The sequence below is a fragment of the Microchirus variegatus genome (genome assembly GCF_963457635.1).
Source record: "Microchirus variegatus genome assembly, chromosome: 16".
Taxonomy (NCBI): Eukaryota; Metazoa; Chordata; class Actinopteri; order Pleuronectiformes; family Soleidae; genus Microchirus; species Microchirus variegatus.
The window spans coordinates 25,488,799-25,501,429 of NC_139817.1; the positions used below are offsets into that span (position 1 = coordinate 25,488,799).

Consider the following 12,631-nt stretch of genomic DNA (forward strand, 5'->3'; position numbering starts at 1 on the left):
CAGCAGCATCATCATCATCATCAGCAGCAGCAGCAGCAGCAGCAGCATCATCATCATCATCATCAGCAGCAGCTCCTCTTTGTAAGACAAAGCTGGGTGTTTTGTCACTGACGTACCTCACACTTAAGCTTAACCTTGAAGTGGAGTCACATTGTTGGGCCGTATTAAGTAAATATTAATTTTGTCCTTTATTCAACCTGCACTGCTTCATTTCTATGACGTAACCCTGGAGCTTTTCCTAAAACGTCTCTGCCTGTAAACAACAGACACCTTGAAGGATATAGTTGGCATTGAAAATGACACCAATATGCAAATCAAGGTCTCCCCTCATGACTGGTCTTTTAAACCGTAGAGATCATAGACAACGGAGTCTGTGAGACTCATTTTCAAGGGAGACCTGGTTAGAGCCACAGGACATTTAATACCAAGGCAATAACACTCATAAATAGATTTTAAAAAGCCACTAAGTGAAAAGCAATTTCCCACAGACTCTCTCCATCATATGTCAGTCATTTGAAATCATTCAGGGGAATCAGACTCGACAGCAGCAGCATGAGAAAGGCCTTTGTTTTGGGGATGGAGAGTGTGATGATGACCGAGGAGCAAAAGGAGCAATAGCTGCAATGTCTTGGTGACATTTAAATGTGAACATGAGGGCTCACAGTTAAGTGATGGATTCAAAGTTCACAGTTACAGATTAGGACAAGAGAGATTTGAGAGAGTTTTGAATCTCAATCATCTACGATTAACGGCCATTAAATTCCAATAAAAGAAACAGGTGCAGCTCAGTTTAGTTTAGTTTCTTAGTCAAAAAAGTTACTTTAGTGACTCATGGTTCATGCAGTTAACACTAAAAGTAATTGGCATCTAAAATCACACTTTTCTGAGTCAAATGTCATCATATAGACATGATGCACAAAATGTTTAGATTTAGTGTCTGCGACACTTTGTGAGGATGTAATTTTTACTCTACATCACAGGTTGGAAAGCTGCTTGGAAATAAAGAAAACAAAACAATGCTCATAAATACAGAAAATTCCATAAAAACATCAGAACATTTTTAGGTTTTATTTAGTGACCAAACAGTATGTGTCCAAACCAAGGTTATTATACTTAACCAAAACTGAATTGTGTGTTTATAAAACTAACTGAAATCATTTTTGTTATTTCATATAGAGTATTATCCTTTTGGGTTCATATAAAGTGTTTTTATTTTTTCTCTACTGGCAATTTTGAAAGATTGTATTTACTACATTATTATTATGACCTTTTTGAATCTTGCACCTGGAAAATGCTCCATATTACAAAAACTAGCAAACACGCTTTAAAAATGAACTAATTTTAAAAACAAAAAGTAAAATCCCCCACAGATGCTTTGGTACCAAATGATCCTCTGCAAAAGGTTGGTTTTATTTCAAACATTCTATCAACACAGATATGTACATCAATTGATTTGCCTCTGGTGCACTGTGGAGTCGGTATGAGTGTTTTTAATGCCATGCTAGCAGGTACCATTGACTTGCGCTAGCCATAGCATCAGCGAACTCGACAACTAGAAGAACTGAATAAAATTTCTTGAAAACGTCTCCAGACGTCTCCATCACACTGGCTGAGTTGGAAAATAGGTCTAATGTCCAAAAATCTGAACTATCCCTTTAACTTTCTCCCCTCTGAGAAACTACAACTGGTAATAAAGACCAAATATTTAGTGTCACAGTGTTTGCTTTATAAACATTGTGAAAGCTGCTTTCTGTGTGACTCAATCCTCTCACTGTTGTTGTTTCAGGAACATTAGGAAATACAGTAAGTGTTTTGTATGGAGCGTTTGTGGGGAAATCTCTAAAAAGAAAAAGTTAAGCCCAAAGTCTTGGACCACACTGGCCAAAGTTGTAATTTGTTTTATGGTCCTGTAGCGATTCCAGATGTTATCTTTTTTTCTGAGTCCACCAGGAGTCACTTTCTAAACAGATGTGTTGTTTTTCAAGCGTTTCAATAAATCAACTTTGGTCTTACGCCATCTGAAGTCACTGCTTAAACTTGGGCCGCAGCAACCAACGAGATTTTTTTTGTTATTCTGTTTTCATGTGGGCAACAAACTGATGGAAAGGTTCGTCCTCACCACGTTTTCACAATAACTGCCCACCGATGTCTTTTTTACAGCATTTAATCCAAACATATGAACATGTATCAGAGGTAGAAGAGGGCGTCCGTCCGTCCGTCCATGGCCTCCTGCCTCAGGGTTGAATCTGCTCCTGGACATTCCAGCAGAGAGACTGAGGTCTCTGAGGAAACGCTGCTCTGTCTTGACAGACTTGGCCTCCAGCAATGACTGATGCACAATAGCAGGACACAACACTCCGAACACTCAAAGACTCAGAGAGCATCACCAACCATCCCTCCTTTTGGTTTTCTCTCTCTCACTCTCAGGCTGATATGTGAGACATTTTGCCAAAAAACTGTCTCATGTGTTTGCACTGAAAGATGTGAGCATCAGATTGCTCACTTTAGCCCTGACTTGGTGAAGTCTTTACTACCTAATGTTGTTCTAGGAGATGCTCGGCTTATAAGAACAGGAGGAGCCCAGTGAGGAGCCCACACTCTGTGGAAATTGTCACTTCACTCTTCGGCCATTTGCCTCATTTGGCGCATTCGTGATCACTTTCTGAGCTTCAGCGTCTGTCACGAGAGTGGTGAGAATCCCGGATGTTGGCATGTTTGGGACAGAAGAGAAGACGGGAAGCCTGGCGAACTGTCCAGGGTGAACCCCACCTATCGCCTTATGTCAACCCTCCAGTGGAGGATAAAGCAGTAGATAATAGATGGAGGAGACGGGAAGAGCGGGTTTTTCCTTTTGCTATTGCTGAAGAATGTGGATTGCTGCGTTCTGTCTTTATCGTCATAATGCATTGTAATGCAACGTCACGGATGTGAAATCAGTCAAAGAATTTCAACACTGATTGGTTTTTACATCGTTGTATGAGGATTTTTGGTGAACGATGGCTCTACTTGCATCTGTGCATCGACTTTTTGTGTAAACCTGCTGCTTGAAACGTTTGTGTCCGATGTGAGCGCAGCTAGAGACCTTTTGCTGATATCCAATCTGCTGTTATATTGTATATCAGAAGTCCTTGGGCTGATGAACGATACCCATAATGATCTACATTTTCCCCTGGCCTGCACCAAACTGCAGTGATAATTTAGTGTTGTGAAATGAACTTAATATTTAGCCTACTCCTTTTTATGTAGTTTTTCTTCATTGAGCAAATATGCCATCATAGAAGTCAAGCGGTAATAGCCCATTTAGCCGACTGTAGTAGTCATTAGTTATTTTGGAAGATCTTGGAGCCGATATCCGATAATACAATATCTGCCAATATCGATGTCTTACCGACAATATCATGCATCCCTAACAGCAGCATTAGAGTGCAGCAGTTCTAAAACACACAAAAGTACCTGGATTATTTACTTTGTTCGTAATCGTAATTGAAAATCCAACTTCCACATTCCAGGCTGTTATGGAAGTCCTGTTATTGAGTTATTATGTACGACTGCAGGAACAAACGCTGTAGGGGAAGATTCAGAGGCCTCAGTTTGAGTCAAATTAAATGGCCGTTAGTCTGATCATCGAGGACACGACGGGGAAACGCTTCATGGATGCAGAGGTTCACTGTGTAGGATTTAGTCAGAGTCTGTCAGAGGAAATGAAAAATAACATTTGTAATGTTTTCATAAGGCCAGTTTAGAACTGTGAGACCATTTAATTACACAAGTAGAGAACCTTCTTCCATGGAGTTTACTGTGTTATTTTGACAGTTTTGCACAAAATAGATTAGATATTTTAATTCTTCCTGTATTCCACTGTAGTCTCTCACATGCTGATAATATGAAAGCAGAATGTGTTCCGTTAGTTGCCCCTAGGTGCCACTAAATCCTACACACTGGTCCTTTTAATATTAAAAGTTTTGGTTTTGGTTCAGTCTTATATTGAGGATGGGCATGAGTATTCATTTGCTTGATTATAAGTCATAAACGATCTATACATTGCTGGAATGTCACATCTCTCAAACCAATGATCCCAATGATTTCAAGCTTGACAGGTGTCTTGCTCCAGGCATGAGTAATAGAAGTGAAAGATATCGTTAAATATATCGCTAAAAGAAGCACATATTGGCGTGGAACACCTGAGAGGAGAATCCGGCTTTATGGCAGAAAGAGCTCCTAAAGCTTCCTGCTCCAAAACTTTTCTGTTTTCTTTGCTCGTGTGACAAAATAAAAAAAAATAATTAAAACTGAATAAAAGACGTTTGAAAACATAATTTTTCACGGAATTTGGGAAACAATAATCAACATTTTATGGACCATACGATTCCTGGATGAATCGAGAAAATATGAAAGAATCAATGAATGAATTATGAAAAGAATTGTTAGTTGCAGCCTGACTCCAATTACTGTTACTAATGTTCTGCTGCAGAAGAAATGAGCTTGTTAGCTTTTTTGGATTCATCATTCTTTGACTGATACCTGTGAAAATCACTGGATCAGACAAAGAAAAGAATAATCTGCTGCTGTCATGTTGTCATGAACATGAGTGATAATCCTGTCAGAGTTGTGTGGATTTATTTTGAGCTAAAAGAATAAAAACATGAATGGAAGCAGCAGCTTTTCTTTATGAGAGAAGAATATTGGTTAGAGTCGGAGGGTTATTTTATTAGATTTGTACATGATTGTTTATAGGTGGGTGGTTAATGCATCAGTACAGCTGTTTTATTATATAACTGCAGAATTGTTAAGAAAATATGGGTAAAGGCTGATATCACTTTGAGCATCTGACACAAGAGGTATCACACCCTCTCCTTCTTTAAATACTTTAGGTTTTTCCTATAATGCATGACTTCCTATTTTACAAAAAAGAGCAGATTGTCAGGACTTGAGCTGGGTGATGTTTACACGGTGGGTGTTTGCACGACTGAGAGAAGTTTGTTTAAACACACGTTCTGTAAATTAAATTGATCACACGGAGTGACGACATGTTTTTCAACACGCTGAAATGCATTCCAGTCATTTTTATGCTGTGAGCCTGTGGGCCCTGGATCCTGCTCTGTGGTGGTGGTCCATGGTGAGAGGGGCCAATGCACTATGTAGGTCAGTCACGCCGAAGATTCACGGCTTCCACAATTACAGGGAACGAGGCGGCGAGAGAGCCCGAACTTCAGTCCAACAGCTGGGAGATGTTAAAGTGGAGATCCACCTCAGTGACTGTAATGGATGATAATGAAGGGACATAAAAGGCCGATGGAGGGGGATGAAAAACAGATAGGCAGACATGGGGAAGACGAGCGGCTTTGTTTGGTGAGAGGCGCTGAGAAAAGCAAAATGTGTTATGGTGTGGGTAAGTTGAGAGGCGCTCTAAATCCCCCAAACAGCCTGTCCTGAGTGAAGCAAAGCCTCCAGCATGTACTCAAGATCTTCAATTAAACATAGTACCAGCCTCAAGTCCTCCACACATTGTTAACTGATCCCACGTCAGAGTTTAGTGGTGAGACCTACAGAGTGATGCCACACAATGACTGAAGCAACACGGAGCAATAAAATGGACTGTGGGATTTCAGCAAACTCACTGTATAAAAAAGATGTATCAATCATGCTGTGTCCGTGATGTAGAGCTAATAAAGTTGGCTCAGACTGTGCCACCTGTTTGCTCATGGGCTACAACAGAAGAAGTTTCACACACTGTGTAAAATCTGATCTGTAAACCCAAACTAAATGGAGCTGAAAGCCCCAAAAGAGAAAGACGCGCTGTCGCCATCATGCCACAAGAGCATCACGAGCTAGTATTTATTTTATTTATTTTTTCAATCCTAAAATATTTGTTTCCGGTTGGATTTGAAAATGCTGTTGTTTACATGGACGCAAAATGAAATGATCGGATTGTGGCGTGTACTAGTGTTGTGTAAAAGGTTAACGTGTGTTAACGCATGACACGTTTCCATGACGTGAATGACGTAATGTTTATGTGCCGCGACACCGGAGTCCAGTTAGCTCCATTAGCTCCTTTTAGTGCTGGTTAGCGCGCCTACAGTGGAACTGGAGCGGTCTGTTTATAGAGCAGCGCTACAAATAACGTTGGCCTAAATGCGTATGTGCGCCTCTGTTTTTATTTAAAGTTTAACGTTAACTTTAGAGACTCATTTTAACAATCGGGTAAACATGACGTCACGCGCGTCTTTTTCGGTCAGTCGTCATGGAAACGTGCCAAGTGTTAGCGTTGACGCTGTTAAACGCCGTTGACACCGTTAAACGCCGTTAACGTCTGACAGCACTAGTGTTTACACATGCAGTGAGCATTCATTAGGAATGGACTATTTGGACATGTGCAGTGTTAGTATTCTAATTCTCCAGAAGTGGAAGTTTCTGTAGTAAACAGACGTTTGCAGGTGTCACTTTGTGACATTGTCGTCAACCATCCGTCTCATTTTCCTCTTCCATCCGTGTCTGTTCATTATTGTAAATACAGCAGCAGCAATTGTAATATTACGTTTATGGATGTTTTACATGATCTTTGTACAGTATCTGATCAGTGTTTGGAGTACAACTGCTCAAAGGCATGAGGACGACACATGTGCGTCGCTGTGTCTCACCTGTGTGTGTTCACACTGGCTGCACATCTGCTGCCTTTCTCTCACACTGGGTCTCACTAATCTCCACACATCACCAATATAATTATGGCCTTTTTTTGTTGACTCGACTCGAGTAGTTTTGAAAATATATAAATGCAGATTCAACTGAGACTCCAGACCTGCAGTGATGCATGTCAGTGTTATGTAATCATGCTGGTGGAATGTCAATATCATTATCAACACATCTTTTCTCTGTCTGTGTTTGCTGAGAACAGCTCATGAGACGCCTGAGTGACATGTCCACCGTGAACCAGGCCTTGATGTGCTGCTCACTGATGCTGATGACTTTCTAAATTCTTTATGCGCGTCATTATGTTACATAGTGTTTACATTTGTAAAATAAGAAACTAGTTTTTATTACAATCATACTGAAGAGGTGAGATTAATGTGATTAGTATTGGTGCCAATAAGTTTTTATAACCCTGTTTTTGCATTTTACTTTTTTACATTTTGAGCCCAAAAGATTTTGGATCATCGACACAGAATCAACAGAACAGGTTTATTTATTTTTATAAAGGAAGCTTTAGTTTGACCTTGACCACAAAGCACATGCCAGGAGAACACAGCAGGAAATGATTAAAAAAACAACAATAGAAGAGCAAACTTTATGAAAAGCACTTTCTTTTACGAGGGACTCTGCCTACGTGAAGCCCCGCGAGGTCACATTCTGTAATCATGGAAAATGTGAGTCATTATTTTGTCCACTCACAAGGTATTTTGGAAGCTCTGTTCAAGTCTCCACTCTCCCACTATCAAATAAACAAAGGGATATTTTAAGGTTGTTTTGACTGTTCGCAGATTTCGCAGCACCGGGGATGAGACTCCATGTTGAGTTTTACATCATCATTAATTAGTATTCATCTGAATCAGAATGCTTTTATTATTGTGGAGGAAATGGTTTAGTTACAGTACAGACATACTGTGCAGATTTAAAATGCATTAGCACTGTATAAATGACGTGTCCCCTTTTCTTTCATGCAGGGCCAAGTACTTCAGAGGGAAGAAGCTGAACGGAGAATATGAGATCCGAGTGGAGCAGGTAAACAAGATAAAGTCATTTAATTAAATGTTAAAAGTCATTAAACATTTAAATAAAGTGTTGAATTTTGTATTTGAACGTCAACATTTAGTTGCCAGTGCTGTAGGTCACCTGTTACTGTCAACAAAACAGTTTGAGTGGATTATTTCTCTGTTACGGCCTTTTTCCACGATGGTCCCAGCTCGACTCACCTCGGCATAGACTGGTTTAGGTTGGTTTTCCACGACAAAAATAGTAGTTTTAAGTGTAACTGAATCATTAGAATCAATGAAAACTATTTGTTCAGTACTTCCTCCATGACTGGAGCACAGACAGTTTGTGATGCTGGTCGTGATCAGCAGTGCTGACACCTGACTGGGACTGACTGATTTTAGACATTTCCCTGGTCATTTTTGGAGATTAACCCAGATTTTCTTGCTAGATTAGGTACTAAAACAAAGTACCAGGTACTATGCTAGTGGAAACGCAACTTAACCGCACCAGTACCAATTGTACCAGTATGTACCACTATCCTTGTGTCCTCCTCTGCGTTGACATCCAGGTAGATCAGTCTTACCTCTGCTTGGATCCCTGTGTGTCGGCAGATTTCGTCTTATTGTCATATCAACTTAATTTTTATTTCCTTAACGTCTTGTTTTCGTCAGCGAAAAAAGTGTCGTTGATCGACATTTGTCTTAATAGTTTTGCTGTGCTACTTCATAAAATTCATATAATTAAAAATAAATGTGGTTTTCAGTATGAACTGCCTATAGCACTAACATACAATAAATCAAAACTAGCCTGGTCTTAATCCAACATCCCTGTGCCTCTATTATATCCAATATGCACACATATATGTTTATAGGTCTAGACATACAGCATTTAGGGCACGTAGATAACGTCTCATTTACCTGTTCTACATCTGCAACCCATTGTTGAGACTGGAGCTGTCTTTGATATGAAGTGCTAGGTTTTTTATGGGTGATTTTACAGCGTGTTTGTACAACTCTGTTCTGTTGTGGTCACATCCTCTGTGAGTGCTGAGGGCAGCAGTGACTTAACCATTTTACTATTACATGTGAATTTAAAATCATGTAGTGTCTCAGTTATTGAACTACAGTAAAAACTGTGTTGATAGTGAGCAGAAGTCCCACTGACCTACTTCAGTCTTCTCTTCAGGCCATTAGCACTGATGATAACAAGTTAGCGGCTAATTGCCTTTAGCAGAGGTTGTCAGTGCATCTCGCTGAACGCCTTCTGAAGATGGAAACACGATCTCTGTGTGAAAATGTAGTGACGTGCTGAGGTGAAGCCTTTTAGAGGAGGACAATAAAAGCAGAGAGGCCTGATGAACTCTCTAATCTAACATTCACTCCCACTTTTAACATCTTTACCCAGCAAACATCCATGTTCAATAGACGCATTATATTGGCCCACAATAGTATTGACCCTCTTTGTACTGTCTCTCTGAACAGAAATCATCAACTATATTTGCCGTCAGGCAATACTATCAGACCTGACTGAGGGAGGGTTTGTGTTTATACAGCAGCAGTGCAGGGGCGGGTGGTGACAAGAAGAAGTTATCTTGTCAAACTGTTGAACGACTACTACAAATTCACTAGTGTCACTTTTCATGGGCACTTCTTTGCGAGTTCAGCCGTACTTGCTCTCGCTTTGTTAGTGCAATGTTGTTGTTAGAGTTTGGATTCTCTGCCCGAGCCTGAACCCGACCGGGCCCTTGACCAAGCATTTGTGTTTTTTCTCCCTCGTCGTGTTGGTGTGGTATGTTATAGCATGTCTCATCCAGGAAGTCTTTAGCGTCTTCAGCAGGCAGAGTTACTTTAGTGTCAGCTGTGTGCGACCTGGCACAGACCTGCACAGACACAGAGGCATTTATGGTCGACACAGTTTCTGCCGATGCTCATGAGACTGCAAACACTTTCAGTGACGGATCACGATAATTAACCTTCATTAACATGTCGTTCTTCAGCAGCAGTTTTATCTTTACAGAGAGCATCATGTCAGGTGACATATACAGCTGCACTACGTCACTTTTGCTCGTTTTAGGCTTAAGCTTTACACAACGATCTGAACACAAACCGCAAAAGTGTTTTTGCGTTCCCACTTTTTATTTGGCGTTTAGACGAGCGTCTTTGGGTGAAAATCTGCACGCACACGGTGACGCTAAAGTGTGTGAAATTTGATGTAGTATGAATGCCAGGTGGCTGGGTGGCGCTGTGAAGCACTGCCATACAACAACAGCAGGAGTGCGCGCATGCGATGAAACTTCCTTCTACTTCTCTATAGTAGCGTGAAGTAGCAGCTAAGGTGACTGTAATGTCCGACTGATGGATTATAATAATCCCACATGTTTGTTGTTGTTTGTCTGTACTGCACATGCACTCAAAGAAATGATTAGTTGAATTTACTTAAAAAAATCATGGAAAGTATTTCCATGTGATTAAATAACTTTCTTTCAACATTAAGCAATTTCTTTGGTCCAACTTAAGGTACTTTGGTTAGTTCAACTTAATTTGTTAGGGTCCATTAAACTTGTTTGCAAGGTTTGGAGCCCATGTAATTTACTTAGGTTGGGTTAACACAATCTATTTAAGTTGATTCAACTTATTGAAAACTACTTCAAATTAAGTTGCACAAACCCAAGTAAATCATGTTGGTTCAAATGAATTTCTTCAGGCTGAAAGAGAGCAATTGAATCACATGGAAATACTTTCCATGATTTAATTAACTCAGTTCAAAGTATTATGTTTAAGTTAACACCAAAAGGGGTAAACATTATGCAATGATAGGCCTAAAAGATAAAACAAATAACAGACAAAGATGTTATTTGAAATAGAAACTGTATTTCAAGCTTTGGATTGACATCGAGGTTTGTAGTAAGTGCACAACATTCAATATTTATTAAAAGAGCCTTACATACTAGAAAAAACCCCATCAAAATATGCAAGCTGGCATTATAATATTGTTCAAGTGCACATTTAAGTGCTCACTGAAACTGTAGTTGCAGAGATTTGCATTGCCAACAAAATTAATTGAGCAATATCTGACAAAAAAAAAAGAAAAAACATTTGTATAAATAAGTCTGACTTTGTACCAGGTCTCTAGCTTTCCAAGTCATTTTTGCACTCTACACATTTGAGGAGATATTCTATATACCTTTCCAGACAATGCAAACAATTCTCCCTCATCATTTATCAAGTCTCAACAGGAAAACAAGAATGGAAAACCTTAGCCAACAAAAAATAATTTGACTACACCATTCATAGCCATCTCTGGAAACACTATGGCAAAACATTTCCTCAAAAACTTAAGGTAATAAAAAACTTAAACTTAAGGTAATACTGAGTACTGAGAATTGAGCCTGATAATCCAATAATTCTTAACGAGCAAGAATTGTTTTCAGAACTTGAACTTTCTTGGAGAGCTTGTTCCCATCAAGCTCCAGAACTAACTTCTGGAGGGCTTCAAAGGTGTACTTATGCTCTGATGGGTAACACAAGTTAAGAGCATAGACAAGAGCAATGAAGATGGCAAAAGCAAATGGTACGTTACGCAGCTCCCGTAGCACAGTGACACCCTCAAGAATGATGCCAACGTCCTCTGGGGCATCGCCAGGCTCTGCACCCTCGTGTCGAATGACGTAGATGCCGTAGATGGTCTCTGCCATGGCCGTGTGACTACTGGCATCATCTGACTGTAACACAAGATTTTTTTCAAGTGTTCATTACATGTTATATATAATAAAAAACATTCTGTACTACTGTAAAATAACTCAAATGAATTTGTGAAATATATACCATGTATTCCTTCACAAAGCTCTCGGGGTCTTCATTCATGTAGACACAAAGTCCCTTGAGAACACATTCGCGACGGACATCAATCCCAGAATCCTGTACATCAAAGAATAAAACAAACACACCTTGCAACAACCATACATTGCTACCTCATGCTGGCTTTGACAATCATTGATAGCACTTTTAATTTTCAAGAGAGAAATCTCCGTACTTTCAATGGGGAGATGTTTTGATCATTCTTACTAAGAATTTATCTGACCATGTTCCAAATCTCTATTGCCTGGTTGAACACGCTCATTTACAAGGTTATCATACCTCAGTCATAGGTACTACGATGTGCTTCAGCCGTCTTCCCAGGGTACCTCCTTTCCTGCTAAATGCCTTCATCAGATTTGCAGATTGAGCATCCAGCTGGGCGAAAAACTTTGATTGCAAGTTGACTATGGTGATCCTTTTGAATTCCACACACAGCTATGGAAAAACACAAAGACAAACACATAATCATAATCATAATACTGTTTTCTGGCCACAACTATCACCATTATTGACCTTCTGTAAATCATTAGTTCATTAGTTATTTCTTCAAGCTTTCATTGTAGACTATGTAAAAAAAAGGATTTTGATTTACTTACCTCACGCACATTGAAGAGTGCTGGCCACCTCGCCTTGAATTCAGCTACCATGGGTGCATCTCTGACAACCTCTTGACGTCGGTGGGCAAAAGTCTGATCCATCAGCAATGACACCTGATCCTCATTATTTCTTTTCTCAATTTCTGTTAGGAGCATTACGCGTTTCAATTCCTGGGTCTCCTTTGATTCACCTCCTGGATAAGCTGGGCAGTAGTTAACTTCCGCTTTTTTTGGCTTTTTCACAGCGTAGGCAGGGCTGCATCGGTCACCAGGTTTATTTGTCAAGGCATTCACTGAAACTTCGGGGCATCCAAGGCGTCTCAGCTTGTTTCTGTAATTTCCCAATTTATCCTTCAAGCTTTTCTTCCAGCCATCATATCCATTGACTGAGCCTGGCTCTCTCAGACAAGGGTGCGCAGACACAAGAGCTTCGGCTACATCTGCACACTCAGCATCAGTAAGGTAAATCTTGAACTGCAGAATCGTTTC

General features: G+C 40.0%; 1 protein-coding gene across 1 annotated transcript in view; it reads left to right on the top strand.

Annotated features, from left to right (window-relative positions):
- syn3 (synapsin III) overlaps window positions 1-12,631 on the top strand; it is a gene marked incomplete at its 3' end in the record, with an annotated part of 110,000 nt that overhangs the window by 18,989 nt on the left and 78,380 nt on the right. Inside the window, exon 3 of the mRNA XM_083902227.1 lies at window positions 7,659-7,716. Coding sequence (XP_083758353.1) covers window positions 7,659-7,716 — 58 coding nt within the window. The remainder of the gene's footprint in view (window positions 1-7,658; window positions 7,717-12,631) is intronic.